The sequence below is a fragment of the Mirounga leonina genome, unplaced genomic scaffold (assembly GCF_011800145.1).
Source record: "Mirounga leonina isolate KUSES-001 unplaced genomic scaffold, KU_Mleo_1.0 Mir_173, whole genome shotgun sequence".
Taxonomy (NCBI): domain Eukaryota; kingdom Metazoa; phylum Chordata; class Mammalia; order Carnivora; family Phocidae; genus Mirounga; species Mirounga leonina.
The window spans coordinates 72,539,394-72,566,171 of record NW_023270447.1 but is presented as its reverse complement, the minus strand read 5'-3'; the positions used below and the strand labels follow the sequence as shown (position 1 = coordinate 72,566,171).

At 37.2% G+C, this 26,778-nt stretch overlaps 1 protein-coding gene across 17 annotated transcripts in view; it reads left to right on the top strand.

Annotated features, from left to right (window-relative positions):
- Positions 1–26,778, top strand: part of EPB41 (erythrocyte membrane protein band 4.1) — a 197,420-nt gene that overhangs the window by 101,649 nt on the left and 68,993 nt on the right. For all 17 annotated transcript variants that reach the window (XM_035019289.1, XM_035019294.1, XM_035019288.1 and 14 more), the window contains 4 exons: positions 7,405–7,447; positions 15,080–15,155; positions 17,960–18,178; positions 25,820–25,907. In XM_035019289.1, the coding sequence (XP_034875180.1) occupies positions 7,405–7,447; positions 15,080–15,155; positions 17,960–18,178; positions 25,820–25,907 (426 nt within the window). The remainder of the gene's footprint in view (positions 1–7,404; positions 7,448–15,079; positions 15,156–17,959; positions 18,179–25,819; positions 25,908–26,778) is intronic.

The following is a 26,778-nucleotide window of genomic DNA, read 5'->3' as shown; positions in this document are numbered from 1 at the left end:
CAGAGGGAGGGAGGCGACGCTGGGGATTATCAGGCTGACGGGGATAGGGCTGTAGGGTCCCGGTCTTGGTTTAGTCTCAGTCCACTGACACCACGTGAACTGCTTCCTTCTTGTTGCTAAATTTTATCCCAGGCGTGGAGGGGGGAGGGGGGAGGGGGGACCTGTGGAAGGCTGCTGCGTCTGCTGAGCTGCCCTTGGACACAGTGGAGTTGCTCCGCCCATCATGCTGTTCGATTTCGTTTTAGTCACCATTACCTATGTATATCTACTGGCAGTAAGCCAGATTTCCAGATACTCTCTTTAGAAGTATACAGAGATTCAGGAAATGCTTAAATGTGTAAAGCCACTAATGTTTGTTAGTTTGTTAGTTATTTATCCAAATTTTCTGTCATTCTGAAAACACAAAGGGTACTAGAGTTACAAAATCTCCTGGGGTTCAGTCCGCTCATTTTAGAGATGAGAAAACTGAAGCATATAAAGGCAGAGTGGCTTCCTCCCAGTCCATTCCCTCCTGAAATTCCTTGCCTCCTACTCCTTCCTAAATGATTTTCTTCTTCAGCTTTTTATTCCTCTTTCCTTGAATTTTACGTTTTGTTTTTGTTTCTTGGTTTTTGTTTCCTACCTACAGAATTAGTTCCTGTTAAATTACAAAAATTCAACCAAGTAAATTTTAAAGATCTAATTGCCCTTAGTAATCATTTCATGAATTGGGCAGCGTTCCACCTAGCAAGTAGAGGGGAGCTCTGAAGGTTTACAGGAAAGCAAAGGTTTTTTAAGGTAAAGAGGGAATGGAAAAGAGGAAATTATTAGCAAAGAATCCACTGTTTTAGGCAAGGTCACCCTCCAAGGGGAACAGAAAGGGCCTATTAGTAAATATCTTAGTGCTGACCAGGAAATTCCCATGTTGACTAGTTAAAGGTTACATTTCTTGGTGGTTGAAACTGTAGTTAGGTTAGATATTAAGTCTTGGTTTACTGACTTGGTTAACCTAAGTGATGCCATTTTGGGCTTATGGTTTTCTTTTTAACATTTCTCAAATTGTGGGGAAAAAATGTGAACCATAATACAGAGATGACTATTCTCTTTCCAGTCCCAGTCTGTTGTCTGTCATCTTTTTTTGTGTGTAAAGATTTGTCCTTTGTATATGTAAGTTCTCTCCTTAAGAACTTCTGGATTGTTTGTAGACAATTGGGTACCTTTAGCAGGGAGGAAAGTTAATTGAATTGACTTTTTCCTCACATGGAATGGCTTGCTTTACTCTCTTTCCCTACTGACTACATAATTAACAGGCCTATTGCCAGACTAAGTCTGGCTAGAGAAGAGGAAAGGCAGTTAGAAGCAAACTTCTGTAGCCCATGAGACATTTATTACCACTATGAATCAAAGTTATATGAGTTAAATAGTTGTTTCCTACGTTTTATTCCTGCTTAGTTGTTTATGAATGAATCGGATATTTTTCCTTGGAGAAATGTCACCCACATTAATTCTTACCCCCTCCCCCCCAAATTCCCTCCCTAAGCAAAAATCTTGAGCTCTTTTGGTAAATACTGAGAATTTTAAATGAGGAGTTCATTCAGTTCAATGGCATATGGTCCTCTGTCTCTTTTCTTTCATTTTCTGTATGGATGAATTTTCTTACCTTAGGAGTCAAATTTTTAACTCTGAATAGGTAATCAGTCATAGCCAGGAGGGTCTTTCTTTCACCTTGCAAAGGCAAATAGCAAACACCACTTGAGTGAATATTAAATCCATAGTGTGAGGCATTGAACTTATAGTCATCTGAAAGGATGGATTGTTTTAAATTGATTCACGACTAGCTTTGAAGCAAGTACTGATAATGATTGTATCTTTATTGTCTGGCAAATCAGAAAGACTAAGATGAATTTTATAAACATACTTGCAGAGTGGGAGACTGTATTTGGGATCTTGTCTTTTGCTCCAAAGATTTGGTTTGACATCTCTAGTAGATTTAAATGTGGCTTTTTTAACACTTAAAGAGTCAGACCTAGAATTACTGTGCTATAGAGTTTCTACAAACATCTTGGAGCAGTGATTTGAAGTCAGCATACTAACAGAAGCATAAACAATGGTTATTCCTCAAGTTAAGGAAGACAGACTTGTGGAGCTTATAGATAATCCTTTTACCTCAAAAGACAAGGAGGGGCGCCTGGGTGGCTCAGTCGTTAAGCGTCTGCGTTTGGCTCAGGTCATGATCCCAGGGTCCTGGGATCGAGCCCCGCATCAGGCTCCCTGCTCATCGGGAAGCCTGCTTCTCCCTCTCCCACTTCCCCTGCTTGTGTTCCTGCTCTCGCTGTGTCTCTCTCTGTCAAATAAATAAATAAAATCTTAAAAAAAAAAAAAAAGACAAGGATTTGTCTAGATCACTTATATATATGTGCAGGGTTTTAGGACCTCCAGATAAAGGTAGCTGATGGCCAACTCAGGGCATGTCCTTTCTTAGGGTTTTTTCTTAAAACTTTATGACCTAAGGTTATATTGCCACAAAAGATATGAAAAGTTCCTAGTCATTTTACTTACTTAAGTGACATTGCCTTAGTTGAAACTTTATCATCTCTATACTGGTTTATTTCAGTAGCATTTTTCATTTGTTTATTCATTTATTCATCAAACATTTATTGAGTAGACAGCATGTGCCTTGTGCCAGGCAGAGCTATAAAAGACATAGTCTCTTTGCTCAGGAAGCTCCCAGACTGATGAGAGGGCAGCAGTAAGATGGGCACCCACAAAGAAAGGGTTTTCTGCGAAGGTAACATAAGATCTGAATTATAAGAGATAGTCAAGAGTCTTCCAGGTGAAGAAATTGGGATAGAGTATTCCAAGTGAAAGGGACAACATGTGAGAAGGTGTTTTAAAGTAGGAGAGTACATGTGAGACCTGTAATTCTTCAGTTGAATGAATAGAGATCTGTTTCAGGCTATTACTGTTATTCATCTCTATTATTTCGAAACATTTTTTAAGCTCAAGAAGGAATGTGATACTTTTTAAAGCACAATTTAAATTCTGTTTAAAATGTTAATTTAATAAATAAATAAAGTGTTAATTTATTTAACTCACAAGAAATGATCGGCAAAATGGACCCTTAAAAGGGAATCCTTAAAAAAATAAATAAATAAAGGGAATCCTTGCAACTGAAGGTATTCAAATAGAAACCAGAAGATTATCCAGACTTGCTATTTTGGGGACATCTTAAGAACCCTAATAAGATGGGTGCCTGAGTGGCTCAGTTGGTTAAGTGCCTGGCTTTGGCCCAGGTCATGATCCCAGGGTCCCTTGGATCAAGTCCGCATCGGGCTCGCTGCTCGTGTGTGCTCTCTCTCTCATGCTCTCTTTCTCAAATAAATAAATAAAATCTTAAAAAAAAAAGACCCCGAGGGCGCCTGGGTGGCTCAGTTGGCTAAGCGACTGCCTTCGGCTCAGGTCATGATCCTGGAGTCCCGGGATCGAGTCCCGCGGGCTCCCTGCTCAGCGGGGGGTCTGCTTCTCCCTCTCACCCTCCCCCCTCTCATGCTCTCTCTATCTCATTCTCTCTCTCAAATAAATAAATAAAATCTTTAAAAAAAAAAAAAGACCCCGATAAGATACAGTTCTATAACTTTTGTCCTCTCAATATTTTGTTATTTTATAAGTTAATTCCTATCTTTTTCCCCTAGCTTATAACCCTCTCTTTCACCTCTCCTTCAAAACCATTCTCTTGAGAAATTGGTTTACATATAACTATCTCTACTTCCTCACTGTTTATTAGTCTAACATAATACAGGAAAGTGTGTAAATCATACATGCGTATTTCAGAGAATTTTTACAAAGTGAACACATCTGTAAATACCCCCAAGATTAAGAAAATAAACATTACCAGGACTCCAGAATCCCCTTTTGTGCCCCCTCCCAGTCACTCCCTCCATCCCCTAACAATCATTACTCCTACCCCACCCGGTAAAAGTAACAGATGTCTTCCTGACATCTATTACCGTCCTTAGCTTTGCTTGTTTTTAAACTGTATTGTAAAAATGAAATCATACATATGTTCTCTTAGGTCTGGCTGCTTTTATTTTGTTCAGTATTGTGTTTTTGAGATTCATCCATGTTGTAACAGTAGATCATTCATTCTCATTTCTGTATAAAAGTTCATTGTTTGAGGGGCGCCTGGGTGGCTTAGTCATTAAGCGTCTGCCTTCGGCTCAGGTCATGATCCAAGGATCCTGGGATCCAGCCCCACATCGGGCTCCCTGCTCCGCGGGAAACCTGTTCTCCCTCTCCCACTCCCCCTGCTTGTGTTCCCTCTCTCGCTATCTGTCTCTCTGTCAAATAAATAAATAAAATCTTCAAAAATAAATTAAAAAATATAAATTCTTAAAAAAAAGTTCATTGTTTGACTATACCACACTTTATGTATTCTACTATTGATGGATGTTTGGCTTGTATATAGTTTGGGCTTTTAAGAATACTGCTGTTGGAACATTCTGGTATATGTCTTTTAATGCACATATTTCTTTTTTGTCCCATAGACTTCATCCTGTCAAGCCCTTTTGATGATTAGTATCAGCACAATTTATTGAGTGTGGCTTATGTGCTTTTTATATACATCAAATAATTTAATCCATAAAAACTCTGTGAAGAGAGTAGGTTTTCTAAAAAAAGATTTACTTATTTATTTGAGAGAGAGTGTGGAGGGAGGGGAGAAGGAGAGAGAATCCTCAAGCAGACTCCATGCTGAGTGGGGAGCTCAGCGTGGGGCTTGATTCCAGGACCCAAAGGTCATGACCTGAGCTGAAACCAAGAGTTGGACACCCAACTGACTGAGCCACCCAGGCACCCCGAGGAGGGTAGTTTTATCCCAATTTTATATATGAGACAATTAAGACTTAGATGATCTTACATAAGGTTACACAGCTAGTAAATCATAGAGAGGTTGAGCCAGGATTAGAACTCAAGACTCTCTGACTTCAAAGCCTGTACCCATAACCATTATTCTCTCCTGTACCACAATTATCATTCTCAACAGCAACCCCTCATTTGGTCTCCCTTTCTATAGTCCTGCTTCCTCTAATTCATGTCACTCCTTTATTTTAAATCCTTCAATGGCTCCCCCTTGCCTGGAGCTTGAAAAAGTCGGAGTTTCTTACTGTGAAATACTGTGTCCCCCCGATCTGACTCTTACCATTCTCTTCCGTTTTGTATCTCCCCTCCTCACTTCTGTGTTCCAGCTGTGCTCACCTATATGTCACAACTGAGACATGTTCTCTTATACCCTGTGCCTTTTTATTTATTCCCTCTTCTGTTTTGCCTGGCTAACTCTTGTTTGTCCATGAAGACGCGGCTTAGGTCTCCCAAACATTCTCTTGAGAAACATTTCCTAAATGCCTCTTCTCCCCAGTCCATTTTGGTGCACCTCCTCTGTGCTCCTAGAACACCCTCATCATAACACTCTCACACATTACTATAATTATCATTTTCACACTTAGAACAAAAAATCAGTTGTTCACTATTCACCTCTTCCATTAGACCGACAGCTCATTGAGGACAAGTACGATTTTTAAATCCTTTTTTGAAACTTCAGTGCCTAGCACATGGGGTTACTCCTCAAATATTTGTTGGCTAAATAAAATGCTGTGAATTGAATCATTTAAATTGAGCATAAAAGTACCTATCCTTGTACATATTGATTTTTATTATCTTGTACACATTGTTTTTTATTTGGATTTGGAGGTCTAGGTACTGAAGCAATAATAATTTGTTCTATAACGTCACTAATACCTTGGAGTCACATGTGAGTGACACAAATCTGGGCTTGCCCTCCTTATGTCAAATTGGTGGGAATTCTAGCTCCAGAGTCATAGAATGGCTGAAAAATCCCTGTAAGAAACTTGGCAGCTTCAGCTTACCTTGGGAGATTTCTCTAAAAAAATAGTGGAAAATATAGAGTTGCCTCATTATGGTGAGAGATGTTTCATTCCAAAGTGGTAAAAAGTAGTCTTGGTTTAGAGTTCTGGGTTGCATGGTATAAATGACGATTCTCAGAGGTTCCACGAAACTTATTAATTGGACTTTTTGAAGTCTTCCTTTGCCTTTGGACCTGTAACAACTTAAAGTTCTTTAATCATAATGAGAAGTGAGAGTTACTGCCTTTCTGACAGGGCTTAAACAAGTGTGTGCTTAGTTTTTATTCTAAGGAATAATTTTATATTAAGTGGTACATTTTTAACACATTTCTTAATCTTCTGTGTTAATTGTGGAGAAAGGGGACAGAAAAGGAAATTAATCCTCACTCTTGTGTTTATTGTCTGTTGTGATGACTACCTTTATAAAACAGTTAAAGTAGTATATAATCAAATATGAGGTTGTGGAATTCAAGTTCATTTCTTGGGCAGGGCAGATAGAATGGTAACCTTGTGCCTTTTGTCTTTGTTGATAGAGGGCGAGGAGGGGATACTTTACTCTAAATATCACTAAAACTCAGTTTTAAACCTTTTGCAGGAGGGTATGGAGAAGTATTGGGAGGAAGCAGGAGAGGGGCTCCTGGGTGCTGACAATGTTAAACTCATGTGTTCACTTTGATAAGTTATTGTCTATATACTTATGTTTTAGGTATGTTTCTGTATGTCTCATATCAATAAAAATATTTTAAACAATTTAATTTAGAAATTTCTGTCTTCGAACATTTCCCAAGGAGCCTGCAAAAGATGTTAATGGTGAGGCTCTTTCCAAGTGCCATTATTTTTCATGGTCCACCATGAATTGAAGAATCCTGCCCTAATGATGTGTAGACTCTAAGTGGGGTTGGAGAACAGTAAAAGGAGAGATTAGCGTGGGCAAGAGTAGTCAGGGAAAACAACATAATCACTCATCCAGTAAATATTAACTGAGCATGAACCATGTACCAGATGCTGTGTTGACATAGAAAACTTAAATGAGATTGGAGGTCAAAGTTGGAGGGAAAAATAAGATATGGGTGACGTTAATTAATCCTGGTTATATCTCTACTACTCTTTATGGAATGATAAAAATAGCAAGTGCTTATTTAGCATTTCTTCTTTACTAAAAGCTTTACATGTATTAGCTCATTTAATCTTCACAATAAGTCTATGAGATAGGCCCTACTACTATACTAGTATCTCATTTTAATTTCCTCTAGTAGATGAGAAAACAGATCCAGAGATGCCTAAAATCACTCAGCTCGGAAGTAGTGGAGTTAGGATTCAGTCCTAACCGTCTGGCCCCCTATTTCTCTGCTCACATTTACTATGCTGTGTGAAATTAATGCAGAGAATATCAGAAATATAGATTGACCTAGAGAATCTATTCGAAAATGCCCAGTAATCCTGCTCTGGCACTCTGTGCTTTGTGTGTTTTGGAGCTGTGTGTGAATGCCTTTTCTTCTTTTTACAGACATGGCTGGATTCTGCCAAAGAAATAAAAAAGCAAGTTCGTGGTAAGTGAATCTAGCCCTTCTTATAGTTCTTTCTTTCTTTTAGTAGGTCAGAGGATTTTCACCCATTTTCTGGCTATGAGTCACTTTAGAATCCTGGCTATGGCAGGTGGCTCTGAAATTGAGATAAAGCCTTCCCTTGGAAGGAGGAGATTCCATGATAGAAAGATACAACAGAGGTGGACACGATTGAGATGTAGGTCAGATCTTGATTTTTTTCTTTACAACTAGGCAAAATTGGAGAAGATTGGAATGGTTGAGAAAAACAAGTTTGAGAAGAACAAAGATGAGAAGAGAAAAAGGATATGGGAGTCAGTTCTCAAAGGGGTTTGCTGCCTGGTCCTGGTCCTTTTAAATTGTTCTGGACTGTTGCATTCTAACCTTCTTCATGTTTTCTTCTCTGTAGTTCTTTTTGTCCATTTTCAACAATCTTCCAAACAGTTCTTCTGTTAGTAGAAAAATGAAATTTCCTTGCCAATGGCCCTCTGACATTGTGACTTTTCTCTTAACGCCAAGCCCTTTAGTATGTATTACTGTTGTACCCCTGCTCAGACGGCTTTCCTGAGATAAATATTTCTAGGTCGAATAAAGTGTATATTGGTATTTTGTAGCTCCAGGCCCAAAGGGCTAGCTAAGGGGTAGAGACTCTTTTTCTCTTGTTTACAACTAAATGTCTTTTTGGTTTATTTTTAAGGAAACTTTTAGGAACTGCAATAGAGGTTATTCATCATGGTTAGTAAGTTTTAACTATCACCTGAAAACAAATTTAGAAAACAATCTTCCTGTAGTGAAATGTTTTCTTTTAGACATATTTATAGTTTATATTCCTTGAGATAGAAAAACAAAATATTCCTTTGGACTGGCAACTCTCCATATTTGTTCTTTGCCTAAAAAATGTTTTAAAATCCAAGTCAGAGCAAAAATAAATAAATAAAAAAAAAAGAATAAAATACAAGTAAGAGCAATACATTTTTGGAATATTTGAGGCATGACAAGAAAAACATAACTCCAAGTCCCTTTCAATGAAAATTCTTTTAATATTCAGTATTACTCAGGAACAAATGATTATACAAGAAGACTGGTTAGGAAGAAAAGTTAAAGCAGAATTTATGATGAGTGGAGAAGAATATCTAGTAGATTATATCTCTAGATATAATTATCTATATCTATATATATAGATATAATGATCTCTAGATAGAATTTCTAGCTACAGAAAAAAATCTTGCTAAGAAAAAGAACCAGTGTTTGTCATTTAAAAAAAAATTTACAAAATAATAAAAACCCTTCCTTTAACATGGGAAAGGAAAACCTTGTCTGTAGCACAAACTTAAATAGGGAATCAAAATGTAAACATTTCATTAAGCCAAAGAGAAGATCGACATTTATCTATTGCAAAGATTTTGTTTTTTAAAAAAAATACTTTTTGTCACACACGTAATATTTACCCATTGTGAAAAATTTAAACATTAGGGAAATATATCATAAAAAAAGTAAAAGGCCCCTAAATTCTATCATCTAGATACAATTACTGTTAAGTTGGTATAAGCTACAAGATTTTTTCTAGGCATATATAAGTTTTGCCTTTCAAAAATAGAATTATGCTGTATAGTATTCTCTTCCCCCCAAGTCCATAGGAGATACATTCCAGGTCCCCCAGTGGATGCCTGAAATTGTAGATAGTACCAAACCCTATATATACTGTGTTTTTTCTTATACATATGTATCTTGATAAAGTTTAATTTATAAATTAGGCACAGTAAGAGATTAACAACAATAACTAATAATAAAATAGAACAATTATAACAGTATACTGTAATAAAAGTTATATGAGTGTGGTCTCTCTCTCAAATCTTATTGGACTGTACTCACCCTTCCTATGATAATGTGATGTGATGAAATGCCTATGTGATGAGACAAAGGGAGGTGAATGACATAGGCCTTGTGACCTAGACTTAGACTACTATTGATCTTCTGACCGTATATCAGGAGGATTATCTGCTTCCAGATCATGGTTGACCATGGGAAAGTGAAACCATGGATAGGGGGGACTGTTGTACATTGTTATGTATTATATTATCTATGCATTATGTATTATGCTATATATAGTTAAAAATTTGTTTAAATAGGTGATATAAATATGTGGAATAAAATTAAAAGATACAGATGAATCTAATGCAAGGTAAATCGCCCTTCTACCCCATCCTTTAATTCCTTGGGTTCTTTCCAGAGATGTTCTGAGTGGACATAGACATACACATATTTTAATATAAATATGTATTTAATACATACATGTTTTACATGCATATTATATTTTACTATGTACATTTACAGAAATATGTATTTAATAGGCATGTTTTATATGTATTTAATATAAATATGCAACCGATATTTTTATTTAACATAATTTGGAGTATTCTTCATATCAACACATATAAATTTGTTTAAAAATTTTCTTGATGACATAGTTGTAGCACAATATATATAAGCAGTCATTTTGATGGCCATTTTGGGTTATTCTCAATAGTTTGCTATTACAAACAAGGTTGCAGTGAGCGTTTATATAAGTTCAAGTTCACTTATATAAGTTCATACATATGTATGTTCCTGTAGGTAAGTTCCTAGAAGTAGAATAAAAAAATATAAATATCTAAAATTGAAATAGATATTCACTAGGAGGATTTTTTTCCATATTAAAAACATACAGAAAAGTATGGAGGCTAATGTAACAAATAACCCATGTACACATCACCCAGAATTAACATGTGTTAACATTTTAAATTTAAAATAGAACAGTACCGGTAAGTTTTATCTTTTTCGTTTTCCTCCTAGTCCTGTCCTCTTTTATCCCTAGCCATTGAAATCTATTTTCATGAATTTGGGTGATTCAGTCCATGTTTTTATGTTTTTTCTTATATATCCATACCTATATACCATAGATAGTATTGCTTTGTCTGTTTTTCTGAAATTTCCCTCAGACCCATTTATTCATTTGAACCTCTTTTGGAGGTTTATCAATCTCTCTCTTTCCTCCCAGCTTAATTCCCTTGGTTGTGAATAAGAGAGATCTCCCCTACTCAATGTGGCTATCCATGTCTACCCCTTTCTGTAATAGTGCAGAGCAAAAGCAAGAAGTCCTTATACCTTCAAAAAAGGAAGGGAAAGAAGGGAGGGAGGGAGGAAGGAAGGAAGGAAGAAAGGAATCCTTATACCTTCTATATATACCGAACAATACAGATATATAACATACACAAATTATGTTTAAAAAATTCTCTAGTCCAGGGTGCCTGGGTGGCTCAGTTGGTTAAGCGACTGCCTTCGGCTCAGGTCATGATCCTGGAGTCCCGGGATTGAGTCCTGCATCGGGCTCCCTGCTTGGCAGGGAGTCTGCTTCTCCCTCTCCCACTCCCCGTTTGTGTTCCCTCTCTCGCTGTGTCTTTCTCTGTCAAATAAATAAATAAAATCTTTAAAAAAAAAAAATTCTCTAGTCCAGGTGTACACCTTATAAATGTGTCTTCCTCTCCTTTCCCTGCAGGCGTCACAACTGTCCTGAATTTTAGGTTAATGATTTCATTGTATTTTTAAGTAGTTTTTGTTACCTATGAACGTATACCTAAAAATATTGTTTTACCTTTTGAACATCATATAAATTTAATTATTTAATAGTTAATCATTTGTGATTTGGTTTTCTTACTCAACATGATTTTTGAAATTCATCTCAGTTGAAAAGAAAATTTCACAAAACAATTCTTAATCTTTACTCTGAGGGATATCCTCTAATTTTTTTTGTTTGTTTGTATTCTGTTTCATTGTTTAAAATGCTGTTTTTGACCTACTAAACTGACTTCACAATGGATCATGATCCACAGTTTAAAAAAACACTTGATCGAGGATGTATATCTGTAAGTGGAATTGCTAGATTATAGGGTATGTTTTACCAGATATTGCCAAATTGCTCTCTTTTACATTGATTGTAACAGTTTACCTCCCCACCAGTAGCAGTAAATGAGAATTCCTAGTTTCCTGTGTCCTCAGAAGGCAGGAATTTTTTTCAATTATTAATTTAAAATATTTCTTGACATAATCTCAGACTTAACAGAAAATTGAAAGAATGCTACAAAGAATTCCTGAATATCCTTTACTCAGATTCTTCAAATGTTAATATTTTACTACATTTGCTTTTTCTTCTTTTCTCTTTATCTATACAGTCACACACACACATACACACAGAGGTTTTTTTTCTAACCATTTTAAAGTTGCATCATAGCAACATTATTCACAATAAACAAAAGGGAGAAACAACCCAATGTCCATCAACCCAATGCCCATTACCCAATAATGGGTAAGCAAAATGTGATATATACATACAGTGGAATATTATTCAGCCTTAAAAAGGAAAGAAATACTGATACATGCTACTGTATAGATGAACAGTGAAGACATTATGCTAAGTGAAAGTAGCCAAATGTTTAAGGTCATATATGATTCTATTTATATGATATCCAGAATATGTAGATCCACAGAAATAAAACAGATTAGTGGTTGCCAAGTGTTGGAGGTGGTGGGGGTTCGGACAGCGAGGGAGTGACTGCTTAATGGATACAGAGTTTCCTTTGGGAGTGGTGAAAAGGTTTTGGAAAAAAAGAAAGAAAGAAAAGGTTTTGAAACTAGATAGTGATGATGGTTGTACAGCATTATGAATGTACTAAATGCCACTGAATTGTACACTAAATATACTGAATTGTATACTTTAAAATGGTTAATATATGTGAATTTCACTTCAATAAAAAAGAAAATAAGTTGCAGTCATGATATCTCCCTACCCCTAAAATATCCTAAAAACTAGGAATTTTCTTATATAGCTATAATACAGTTATTAAAAGAAGGAAATTAACATTGAAGCAATACTGTAACCTACAGATCTAATCAGTTGTTCCAGTAATATTCTTTATAGCAAAAGAAAATCTCTGGTGATGTTTTGCATTTAGTTGGCACATCTCTTCAGTTTTTTTGATTTGGAACAGTTCTGAGTCTTTAAAGTATTTTATAACATTGAAAGTTTTGAAGAGTCCAGCCTCATTATTTTATAAGTGGTCACTTTGAGGATGTCTGATATTTCTTCATGGCACATGAATCTTCAGGTTATGCACTTTGGTGGGAATGTCATTGAAGTGTTGCTGAGTTAGAGGCCAGAATTTTTTTTTTTTAAGTAAACATTTTTTGTTTTAAGATTTTATTTATTTATTTGTCAGAGAGAGAGAGAGAGCATGCACAAGCAAGGGAACGGCAGGCAGAGGGAGAAGCAGGTTCCCTCCTGAGCAAGGAGCCCAATGTGGGACTCGATCCCAGGACCCTGGGATCATGACCTGAGCCGAAGGCAGACACTTAACTGACTGAGCCACCCAGGCATCCCAAGAGGGCAGAAATTTTATTTATTTTTTATCTTTTAAAAATTTTTAAAGATTTTTATTTATTTGACAGAGGAGACACAGCGAGAGAGAGAACACAAGCAGGGGGAGTGGGAGAGGGAGAAGCAGGCTTCCCGCTGAGCAGGGAGCCTGATGTGGGGCTTGATCCCAGGACCCTGGGATCATGACCTGAGCTGAAGGCAGACACTTAACGACTGAGCCACCCAGGCGCCCCAAGAGGGTAGAAATTTTTTTTAAAGATTTATTTATTTATTTATTTGAGAGAGAGAGAGACTGAGAGAGAGAGAGCACATGAGAGGGGGGAGGGTCAGAGGGAGAAGCAGGCCCCCCGCCGAGCAGGGAGCCCGATGCAGGACTCGATCCCGGGACTCCAAGATCATGACCTGAGCCGAAGGCAGTCGCTCAACCAACTGAGCCACCCAGGCGCCCCAAGGGTAGAAATTTTAATGTTAAGATTTTTTAGAGCTTTTCCAGCCACTTTTTTTTCTCCCCGACTAAATATTCTCCATAAGGTATTACTAATTATATGTATCCTATTCTAGAGACCGTCACTAACTAAAGCTTAACTTTAAAATTTTTTTAATTCCAAGTGATTAACTTTTTTAGTCTCTATTGCATTGAACCCTGAGCTAGCTTGCAGTGAACCTGAATATCTTCACTAGCAACATGTCAAACTTATATCTCTTACATAGAAAAGAATAGGAACTGAAAATTTGGGTTCCTCTTCTTAAAATTGCTATTAACAAAAGTAAAAGTTAATAATTGGGACATTTCTGTTTAGATGCGGTTATTTCTAATACAGCTAAACTTCCTTGTTTTGGGTTAAATGGAGAGAAAAATTGAACCAGAATACAGGGGTTTTTTTGGTTTGTTTTCATTTGATTAGGTGTAGTAACATAAGGTCATTGGTGGATCTGGATTAATGGATAGTTTTAATATATTAGTACCTTTTTTTTTTCCCCCTGGAGCTGTAGCATCCTCATATGACCTTCACAACAATGCTGTGAAATCAGTTACTTTTTTCATTCATTCACTCAACAAATATTTCTTGAGCATCTATGATTTACCAAGCATTGTTTTGGACACTAGGGATACACACCAAATAAAACAGAAAAAAATTTTTTATGCTCAGTAATTTGCATTTTAGTGGGAGGAGACAAAGATTATCCTTTAAAAAAGTTACATGTTTATATCTAATAAGTAGTATATGTACAAAATTCAAATGGTATAAAAGCGTATACAGTGAAAATAGGTCTCCATCCTATTTTCCCCATCTTCATTTTCCTCTCTAAAAGTTCCCCTTCCTAGCTTCCTAACAACTATAACTGATTTAGTATATATCCTTACAGGGATTGTCTATGCATATATAATCATACCCTAACATATACTTCTTTCATGGTTGCTTTTTTAAAATTTAAATTTTAGTTTTTGAAAACTTTTTATTTATTTGAGAGAGAGAGAGGGAGCACAAGCAAGGGGAGGGGCACTTCCGGAGGGAGAGGGAGAGAATCCCAAGCAGACTCCATGCTGAGCGAGAGCTTGATGAGGAGCTCCATCTCACAACCCTGAGATCATGACCTGAGCCGAAACCAAGAGTCGGGCATTTAAGCAACTGAGCCACCCAGGTGCCCCTTATGGTTGCTTTCTCTGTGCACTGTTCTTGACCTTGATATTTTTTTCACCTAACACTATATCTTGGAAATATATCTTCTCTTGCTAAATAAATATATATTTAGGTTGTCTCCAGACATTTGCTATTACAAACAATATCTTATGCATATACCATTCTGACCACGTTTAAGCATATGTTAGACACATTTATGGAAATAGAATTGGGAGGTGAAAGAATATATATGTTTTATGTTTTGAAAGATATGGTCAAATTGTTCTCCTTAGATATGGTTGTTGTATCAATTTATACTCATATCAACAATAGATAATTGTTTATTTTCCCCACCAATTCTGGGTGTTATCAAGCTATTTATATCAATTACTTAACACAGAGCTCAAAGAGAAAAAAATCCCTTTCAAACTCTCTTAAGTTTTTCTAAATAACTTTTTCTTTCTTTAATAAAAATCAAATTTTTTCCACAAAGCATGAGAATATTTAAAAAACCTCAGGAAGAGAAAACTTTGAATATTTTAGGTACTTTTAACAATCAGAAACTTAGGTATAAGCATACAATTCTTTTTGTGTTTACTTTTACAGGTGTCCCCTGGAATTTCACATTTAATGTAAAGTTTTATCCACCTGACCCAGCACAGTTAACAGAAGATATAACAAGGTAAATAATTTATTAATAGTTAAATATATAATAAGTAATTCTCATTATCATAAGCTCTGGGAATTTTTCTATTTAGAACTGAAGAAAAATGAAGTGCTTTTAAACTTAGGATGGAAAGCATCTGGTCTCTTCAAGGCAGGTTTGCAAATAAGTGAGCCTAGAAGACTCATATATCTGTGACATGCCTGGAGGAAATTGGCAGGGGATTTAACTTTGCTTATCATGAGTACTATGCCAAGCTGTGTATAGGGCACCTATAAACCACACGCCTTCCAAAGGGCAAGACAAAAATATAAGTGATAAAATAGCTCTAGTACTTTCTCTTTTTAATACTCCTTCCCTACCATGTTTTCTGTTATAGGGATTAAAAAAGCTGAAATCTGAATTATTATTATTTCGTGTGTGTGTGTGTGTTATTATTTCTTCTTATCTCTCTTTTAAAGTGTATGATTAGGTACATAAACCTCACGAACTGAATCTTCCTCAGTAATTTTTAAGCCCACTTAGTTTATGAAATAAATCTTGTACCCTTTGAAAACAACTTCCTGATTTTAGGAAAGTGGCCTTTATTGGGTTCTATATAAATACTAATTTAAAAAAAGAAAATGGAAAAGCAGTATATTAGACAGAATGCTACTGTACATATTTATATCCATAACACCTTGCATGGATCCTTATACATAGTAGGTGCTTGGCAAATGTTTGTTAAATGGAATTGTTGGTTGCTGAGAAACTGCTTTCTTTCTTTCTTTTTTTTTTTTTTAAGATTTTATTTATTTGACACAGAGAGACACAGTGAGAGAGGGAACACAAGCAGGGAGAGTGGGGGAGGGAGAAGCAGGCTCCCTTCTGAGCAGGGAGCCCGATGCGGGGCTCGATCCCAGGACGCTGGGATCATGACCTGAGCTGAAGGCAGACGCTTAACGACTGAGCCACCGAGGCGCCCCTGAGAAACTGCTTTTCTAATTCTGATTTTGCTGTCCACTATCTGACTTCAGACAAATATACAGTCTCTGTACCTCAGTTTTCAGATCTCTCAAATAAGGGGATAGCCTAAGTAAACTCTAAGTCTGATTGTCAAGTATGGTGAAATTTTTAAAAAATTATTCTTTGGTTAATCCTTAGTACATGCTTGAAGTTGACATGCCATCTCTGCCTGAAAAAAAAAATTGTTTTGGTTATTTCTTTTTCTCAGGTAATATTTGTATCTTAGTGTTGCTTCTTATTCATCTTTCTTCATTGAGGTTATGTATAAAACAAAACAAGTCCCTAAAACTCTTTGCTAATTACCTACATTTTAGAGGAGTTTAAGACCCTTGTGATTTGGTTGGCATTCCTCTTTTTTAAAAAAAATATGTATGTAGTGACTAATCATAGTTAGCCAAAGCGATTGTTGATACCTACATTATTCAACATCTTGTTATGGTCAAACCAAGGATAGAATTCTAATCAATACAGGAATTTTCAATTGCATCATATCTCCCAGCTTTCCTGTTTGGTAAAACAGTCTATATTGGTCAACTCAGCTAGAAAAAGTGCTAAGGAGGTCAGGATCATAGGTGTAAACATGATACTGATAGAGATGAGTGTCTAACATATGTAGGGGCACTCAGTTTGTTCTACTGACCAGTTTTAAGCCCAGTTTGAATTCCCAGTAATTTAGCACACGGGTGGAATCAGTCTTACAATATGATAGTGTGTGGAAGGCTACATGCAGCTTAACCCATCTTGAAGTTCCGGAAAAGAACTGAAACTGTTCATACCCTAGTAAAAATGTGTCAGTAATGTCATCGTTATATATGAAGGACAGTATCTACACATTTGGCAAAGCAGTATGATGGAAAGAGTCCACTTTTGGAGCCAAACAGCCTTTGTTACTATATGACATTGAGCAAGCTTAGTCTTTGAAGTTGCCCCCCTATCTGTAATCTGGTAATGATACCCACTTCACAAGTTTTTTTGTGAAAATTACGTGAGATAATTTATATGTATATGGTACTTAATGTACTCAATAAAATATTAATTTCCTTACCTCCTTCAGACTTTTCCCAACTTTACCTCTTTTCTTTCTTCCTTTTTTGTTATTGATATATAATTGACATATACCATTGTATTAATTTCAAGTGTATAACAGAATGATTCGATATTTGCATGTATTATGAAATGATCACCACAATAAGTCTAGTGCATAACCATCACCATACATAATTACAAAAATGTTTTTCCTGGTGATGAGAACTTTTAAGATCTACTCTCTTAGCAACTTCCTCTTTCTTTTTTTTTTTTTTTAAGGTTTTATTAATTTTTTTTTAGGATTTTATTTATTTATTTGATAGAGAGAGACACAGCGAGAGAGGGAGCACAAGCAGGGGGAGTGGGAGAGGGAGAAGCAGGCTTCCCGCGGAGCAGGGAGCCCGATGCGGGGCTCGATCCCAGGACCCTGGGATCATGACCTGAGCCGAAGGCAGACGCTTAACGACTGAGCCACCCAGGCGCCCGCAACTTCCTCTTTCTAAATTGCCTTCCAAATATGAGTCCAACATAGTTACAGGGTTGTTGGTTTTTTTTAATGTTTTACATGGAAAAATTTTAAAACACACGGAAAAGAAAAAAATAATAGTATGATGAACAATCATATAACCACTACCTAGATTGAACAGTTATTAATATTATTTCATATTTATTTAATCTCTCTTGTTTTTCCCCCTCCTTCCCTCCCTCTCACTCCCCTTTTCTTCCTCTTCCTCTGTATTTTGTTTTTGTTGTTGCTGACATGGTAACATTTTTTTCTCTTTTGGCTGTAGATATTATTTATGCCTTCAGCTTCGACAGGATATAGTTGTGGGACGTCTGCCCTGTTCCTTTGCCACCTTAGCATTATTAGGTTCTTACACCATCCAGTCTGAGCTGGGAGACTATGACCCAGAACTTCATGGTGCCGATTATGTTAGTGATTTTAAACTGGCCCCAAATCAGACCAAGGAACTTGAAGAGAAGGTCATGGAACTGCATAAGTCATACAGGTAAATATGTCTCCAGGTTTTTTCTGTGTTTGTTTTGGCAATAAGTTTAAACCGTTGGCCTGGTTTTGATTCAGTGTTTGTTTTAGAGGGGATGTGGTACTGTAGAGTCAGCTCAAGCCCCTCCACTGTTCGACTTTGAGCAAGTCACTTAAGCCCTCTAAACCTCAGTTTTCTTGTCAAGAGTAACAGGTGTTGTGTTGAAGGATGAAAACTAAATGAGGTAATAGAAGTAAATCACTAAGCACTGTGTCTGGCACATAATAGGTGCTCAGTAAATGTTAGCTCTTGTTGCCTTACCTTTTTTTTCCCTTAGATTTTAAACTTATTATGCTGAATTAGGTACTTTAAGATCCTTAAAGCAGGGGTTCTTAGGATCTGTGTACATGGATGGACTCCAGAGGACCCATGAAACCCCTGAGGTTATTTTGAAAAGTCTTTATTGAATTCAATGCTTTTTTGCATGGAAATAATTAGTGATGTTGGAAGGTATAACAAAGTGATCAAAAGCAAGGGCATATGGTCAGACTGAGCTGGGTTGAGATCTTGGCTCTGCTTGGTCCTGGCCTTGTGACCTTGAGTTATTCACTTAACCTCTCTGAGCCTCAGGTTCCTCATATGTCTGATGGAACTTATTTCCTCAGAGGAAATAGGGTGATGGATGGGATTAGAAAAGGTATTATGTGGAAAAACTTTTTTTTTTAAGATTTTATTTATTTATTTGTCAGAGAGAGAGAGAACGAGCAGGAGCACAAGCAGGGGGAGTGGCAGGCAGAGGGAGAAGCAGGCTCCCCACTGAGTGAGGAGCCCGATGTGAGACTCCATCCTAGGACCCTGGGATCATGACCTGAGCCGAAGGCAGATACTTAACTGAGTGAGCCACCCAGGCATCCCTGTGGAAAAACTTAATACAGTGTCTTACACATTGTCAAAATTCAGTAAATGTTAGCTAATATTAAAGTGCCAGAATAATTTGTGTTTCTTCCTATTATACATCCCATGGTTATTTGAGGGACTTGCTAACGCTACATTTTACAGGCTGCCTTAGCTTATTAACGTGAATATCTGATGTTGGCCTTGAGTTAGTAGTACCCTGAGTTATGTTAGTCTGAATTAGGAGAATCCAGATATCTTCAAAATCAGATATTTAAAAAAATTATAAATATGTGAAACAATGTCACTTTTTTTTTTTTACTACATTTTGGGAAAATATTGTTATTTTTCACACAAAAAAGTTATGAATGTTAAAATATGAGCTTATTGTTACTCTTTAAAGATTTAGTAAGTATTTAAAAATTGCCTTAGTTTTAATTTCTAATGTAGTAAGTATTGATAGATATAACCCCCATAAAGAAAAGTTCTTTGGAGACCTCAATAATTGTTAAGAGAGGGAAGGGATCCTAAGGTCAAAAAGTTTGATAACCACTGAGCTAGGCAGTGAGAGAGAAGAATGGGCTGTAGAATCAGCCTGTTATATTTTGAATTCAGACTCCATTCCTTATTAACTTTTTGACTCTTAGTAAATGACTTAAGCTCTCTAAGCTTCAGTTTTCTCATCTGAAAAATAAGGGTAATGATATGAATTTTGTGATTGTTAAAAATGTGAAGCGCATTGCATGGTGACTAGTATATAGTGAGAGTATTTGCTAGAATAATAATTCTTAACCCCATTTTACAAGTGATGGATGTGAATCTGGGTTTAGAGAACTACTCTTTGGAACTTAACAGAATTTAAACCCAAATAAGTGAAATGATCTCAAAAGACAGGTGGATATGGTCCATTTGATGTTCTTTTAGGTATATGGATAGAAATTAAGCAGTAATGGATCTCCATGACTAGAAAATGTAGAGGTCTGACATCTTGGGATTTACTTGCTCCTTTTTGGAAAGATTGGCACCATTTACAAACAGAAAGCGAAATGGAAAATTTAATTATGTCCAACAACATGGCATTTTAACTAATCCAGAGAAACTTCTGCTGAGGCAGAAGCATTTTACTATGCATTGAAAAGTACAAGCAAATACCACCCTGTTCTCAGATAAATAGAAGACCGCCTACTTACATGGAACCCTTGGTTGGTGGCCCTTTGCCCAGATAGAGACTTTGAAGTTATAATTAACACTGTAAATTTATACTAGCAAATCAAGCTTTAAAATTAATTGCCCTCCATTGATGGGTAGTAGGAAAGTATGTAAACTTGTCAGTTGTCCCCCACTTAATTATTTGAAATCTCAGTCCTTAATTAGGGGATGTAACAAACATTATTAAGAGGCTGTCACATAACGTTGGAACTCACTGAATGGCTCTGTATCCGGACCCCACTTGCTCAAAATAAATACAGAGAAACTTTGTTTTAACTTCTCTTTTTAATGAGCAAGAGTTAACCAGTGCCAAATGTCTCTGGTTAGATACTTTTGTAAGCTTTCAAGTAGTAAATTATTGGATGGTACTGAATAAATTCTTAATGGCTTAGAGGTATCTAACGTCTTCCTAGCTAGTTTATTATATACTTCAAGAGTCTTCGAAAATCTAGGAGAAACCCTGATCTATAAAAGTTTAAGTTGAAAATAATTTGAATTTAATTTGTGGTATTAAATTTGTAAAATATATGTGTTGTATTTACATGTACAGTTCTGTGGGTAGTGGGATTATGAGAGATTTTCTCCCGCCCATGTGCTTATACAATGAATGTATGATTTTTATAATCAGAAAAAGCTTCCTGAAACAATTTTTTTTTTTAAAGATTTTATTTATTTGACAGAGAGAAACACAGCGAAAGAGGGAACACAAGCAGGGGGAGTGGGAGAGGGAGAAGCAGGCTTCCCGCCGAGCAGAGAGCCTGATGCGGGGCTCGATCCCAGGACCCTGGGATCATGACCTGAGCCGAAGGCAGACGCTTAATGACTGAGCCACCCAGGCGCCCCTGAAACAATTTTGTTTTGCCATTAGGTAGGGGAGAGCAAGATAGTCATCCATGCAGAGAGGCAGTCTGGCTGGGGATATTGGGGTCTAAGCAGGGTGGTGAGAATATTCATGGGTAGGGAGCCAGCCTGGTGTTAGGAGTCAGAGCTCAAGCAGTACAAAGAGGGTAGTCATGTATGGGCATGTGGTGGTAGTTATCAGAGGCAGAGCAGATTGAGAAGGGCATCCATGTGGGGGTAAGGCCTGCATTGGGTGGAGGCCTTTGCATGGGGTGGTACCTGATACAGGGTATTAAAGCCTGAGCAGGGTGAAGATGATGTCCATGAAAGGGGTAGCCTAATACCAGGAGTCAGAACTTGAGTGAGGTAAGGAGGGCATCCCTGGGTGGGGAGCAGCCCCACATGGGGGAGTTCAGAGTCCAGTCAAGGTGAGGAAGGTATCCATGTAGGGGAGGAGTCACTGGCAGCGGTGAGAGATTGGTTATATACAAGGTGTTGATCAAATTAGTCAATATATTGATGATGATGGGAGTCAGGTTTCTCACTGTCAGTAAAAGGAGATTCACATTATGAAGAGGGAGAAACCCTGTGGTATTGCATTGAAACTGGAGGTTTCAATGCTAACTCATGATTTCTAATGATAGATAGCTAGGTAGATAGATAGATAGGCAGATGTGTAAATATTCACACGCACATACATATATACATGCATACTAACATACTCTAACTCTACATTGTTTGAGAAAGGAGTGCTCAAAAAATGACAGAAATGATCAGAAGAATACAGAATCCAGCTTGGAGAGGCTCCTACTGACCAAATCTGGGCCAATTTAAGCACTAAAATAAATAAGGAAAATAATTGATTATATTGCATTGAATAAAATGAGAATCTATGAGTCCATACCAATATAAATGAGTAAATTAGAAATTTGATAAGGAAAAGGATATTCAGAAGGTTTCAAAATACATTCCCACAGGGATGCCTGGGTGGCTCAGTTGGTTAAGCATCTGCCTTTGGCTCAGGTCATGATCCCAGGGTCCTGGGATTGAATCCCGCATCGGGTTCCCTGCTCTGTGGGGAGTCTCCTTCTCCCTCTGCTGCTCCCCCTCCTTATGTTCTCCCACTCTTTCTCTCTGACAAATAAATAAAATCTTAAAAAAAGTACATTCCCACAATATGGTTATTAATTACAAAGAGATAAATAGGAATTTCACAGAAGAGAAGCCTGGCAGACATTAGTGATCAAAACGAACATCATCCATGAAGGGACAAATTGAAATTGTGTACCTACCACCTGATAGGATGCAGTGAGAACACGGAGCCACTTCTGTGCATTCCTGTCAAAGATACAAAACCTGAATCAACTCGTGGAGAAACATTAGACCCAAATTGAGGTGCATTCTATAGAATAACTGGCTTGTAATTCTCAAAAGGTCAAGATTATGAAAGTCAAAGAAAGATTAAGGAACTGTTCCAGACTGAAGAAGACCAGAGACATGAACTAAATGAAACTCATGATGCTAACTAAACTGGGCCTTTCTACTGTACAGAACATTTTTTAAAAAACTGGCCAAACTTGAGTGGGGTCTGAGGATTAGATAGCAGTAATGTATTAATAATTATTCCCTGCTTTTGATGGTTGCATTGAGGTTATATAGGAGAATGTCCTTGTTCATAGGAATTACATATTAAAGTGTTGGGAGTGATGGGTCATCAGAGTGACAGTTTGCTCTCAGGTGGTTGAGGAAAAAATGATTGGCATTGTAGGTAACTTCTAAGTTTAAGCATGTTTCAAACATCAGCTAAACTTCAAATATAAGTATTATTTTCAACTAACAAGGAAATTCATAGTTTTAAAGTTAAAGATCTCGGGGCGCCTGGGTGGCTCAGTCGTTAAGCGTCTGCCTTCGGCTCAGGTCATGATCCCAGGGTCCTGGGATCGAGCCCCGCATCAGGCTCCCTGCTCAGCGGGAAGCCTGCTTCTCCCTCTCCCACTCCCCCTGCTTGTGTTCCCTCTCTCGCTGTGTCTCTCTGTCAAATAAATAAATAAAACTCTTAAAAAAAAATAAAGTTAAAGATCTCATCTTATTACCTGCCCTTAATACAATTTTATCTATCTATCTATCTATCTATCTATCTATCTATCTATCTATCTATTTTTAAAAATATATAGTTATTTAATTAATCTCCACCCAACATGGGGCTTGAACTCACAACTCCAAGATCAAGAGTCACGTACTCTTCCAACTGAGCCAGTCAGGTGCTCCTGCCCTTAATACAATTTTAAAGCATGCTTACTTAGAGAAGCATTTAAATGACGTAGTTTGAAACTTAAATCTGTATTTAAATTGACCCCATTAACGTCCCTTAGAATTGGAGGAGTAACTATAGAAAAGATTTTATCACAATTGCCTCATTTATTGTTTTAAAATGTGTCTTCAAGTTCAGGTGATCAAAATTTTTCTCTTTTATGAATTGTGTATAGATGTTCCCTGTAATGTCATCAGAGACTGAAAGTTACAGGGGTGCCTGGGTGGCTCAGTCAGTTGAATGGGTGACCCTTGATTTCAGCTCAGATCATGATCTTGGGATCGTGGGATCAGTCCCCGTGTCGGCTCCGCACTCAGTAGTGAATCTGTTTGGGATTCTCGCCTCTCCTTCTGCCCCTCCCCCATTGCTCACACATACTCTGTCTCTCAAATAAATAAATCTTGAAAAAATTTTAAAAAAGAAACCTAAAGTTGCAATAATAATAAACATATTTTGCAGAGCAGTTTCACAACCATTATCTCATTTTATCCTACATAGTCACATTCATTCATTCAGCAAACATAAAAAGGTCATTGCCTATCCTACTCTCTGGAATTAGGTGTTATCATGGATTTTACTTTATAGTTAGGGGATTGAGGGAGACACCAGGTCACCACTCTTAGGTGCAGGAGGCATGATTCCAGCGTGAGTAATGTGACTTAAAGTCCTGACTAAAGCCTGCTGCCTTAAACTTAAGAGTCACAACTGCCCATGACTGTGTGATCCCTCAGGGCCTTATTTCTTCATCAGCAAAATTGAAATGTTGGATTCTGTAATCTTCAAGCTCCATTCCACCATCAAAATCCTAAAATTGAAGTCATTGATAATAGTAACAACAACGAAAACTATAAAATGATTGGGAGTAACCTTAACTAGAAAAGTATATAACTTTATATGGAAAAAAAACCCTATAAAACTTTCCTGAGATGCTTTAAAAAAAGATTTTATTTATTTGAAAGAGAGAAGGGGCAGAGGCAGAGTGAGAATCCCAAGCTGACTCCACGCTGAGTGCAGAACTGGTCACAGGGCTCGATCCCACGACCATGAGATCATGACCTGGGCTGAAACCAAGAATAGGTGGCTCAATCCACTGAGCCACCCAGGCGCCCCATTTCTGAGATGTTTTTAGTGACTAGAATACACAGATTTGCATATGTGTTAATTTCCCCATTCTCCCTTTTTTTGTGTGTGTTCAGATCTACTAAATAGAACTCAGGTGTGATGATTTAGTGCTTGTAGAAAAAAGAGTTTATTTGGGGAGGGTTGAGTCATTAACAAATCTGCAGACTGTCTCCTGAAATTTTGGTTGTTGTTCCAAGGAACGCTTTGTTCTTTTTAATGAGAGTAAAGACAGATGGGTTTAGAAGAGACTTTCTTCTGTTAAATGAATAGGCCACTGGGCTGCTTTGCTTAGTTTAAGGCAGTCCTCTGGGAAACAGGCATGTACACCATTTTTCTTTGGGGGTGTGGCAGCATTATTATTAGTATGAAGTTATATCTGATTGGCCTGAATTGTGCAGCATTAGGAGTGATATCTTTTTCTTCAGAGCTCAACATAACAGCTCATGAGTGGGGAAAGTTATAAAGGAGAAGGAAGGATCATCACAGTGAGCATTTAGACAGTGCGACTGATGTTTTCAAACAAATCTAATTCTAACAAATTCTAACAAATCTAAATATGCCTAGTAATGAAGACATCTTAATAACAGAGAAAGCAGCCCCATTATCTACATGCTTCTACTAACCAATTTATTTTGTTTAGATTAGTGGGCAGGATACCATCTGTTACCAGAAAATTTCTTTTCATCAAGCTTGCCTCCATTAAGAGTCTCCAGTTAAGTAACTTCAGCTGCCCACCTGTTTAATTTCCATAATAATTCAGGAGTATGGAAAGAAAAAGGCAGCTAAGAGGATATTGTAAATTGTACCATGCCCTCAGAGGATTTAATTTGGTCACCTCCTTGGCAAGAAAAATTAGTAGGAGGAGTTTGTGTGTGTTAGAGAAAAAAGGCTGAGAGGAGAAGGAGGAGTAGAGCTGATGGAGGTGAGGCAGCTATAAGGAAATTGTTTAGCAGGATATTTTTTAAAACCCTTTTTTCCTAATAGTTTTTTGGTGACTTTGTTTTTCTCCAAGATCTCTTTTTACTAAGACATATTTCAATGATTTAGACAAGGGTAGTGATAAGAATCCTTTTCCCTAATATTTTACTTTCAGGACTATGAAATATATCCATATACATATTGGTGTGTGTGTGTGTGTATACACATATATATGTGTATATATATATATACAATATATATACAATATATACATTTGTGTGTTTATATATAAAGTACAACTAATATACAAATGTTATTATTGTAAAAGATGGCATTGTAATGCTGAACTTCTAATTTTTATTTTGCCAAAGGTCCATGACTCCAGCTCAAGCTGACCTGGAATTTCTTGAGAATGCCAAAAAGTTGTCTATGTATGGTGTTGACCTTCATAAAGCAAAGGTAATGAATGATATATTTGGCCTTTATTAATGTACATGTATCAGAACTGGGTCATATAATACTTGTTGCCAGCTTTTATCTGGGGTATTATAAAACATTCAAAAGAGATAGTTCTTGGTAGAATTTGAAGTGTTTAATTTGAATTGCCCCTTTGCAGTTCCACTGTCAGAATGAAATTTCACATTGAAGCCCCTGTAAGGATCAAAGATATTTCACCTAGAGTGGAAGAAGTGATATTTTCCTAAAATGCAGATGCATTTGAAACTATAAAGTGGCAGCAAGGCATGTTTCACAACCAGCGTCACCTACATCAGAATCACTGGGGCATTTATTAGATATGCAGATTCTCAAGATCCTCCCAGATTTACTGAATTACTTTGGACAAGACACTAGAGCTCTAATTTGAATGAACATGTAAATTACTCTCATTCACACCTGAATCTGAGAACCATTGGCCTAAGGTAGTGGTTCTCAAAGTGTGGTCTCCTAATCAGCGTTTAGCATCATCCAGGAACTTGTTAGAAATGCACGTTTCCGGCCCCATCCCAGACTTAATGAATCAGAAATGCTGCAGGTAGAGCCCAGCAATCTAATTTCACAAGCTCTCCAGGTGATTCTAATGCACGTGGGATGAACCACAGTGGCTCATTTGGAAACTACTGGGTCAGGGAATTGGAAACTTAAGCTTTAATCCTAGTTCTGCCTAATACAACCTAACAGGATAAACTTAAGGGAAATTGCTTGACTTCTCTCATCTTCACCTACTGAAGTGGCTGGGGGTAGCAAGGGGGTGTGTGTGAGGAGTTTGTGAGGGAATGGGCTCAAGGGATGATGTGAGGTTCATGGGTGTATGATGAGGGGACTCAAAACC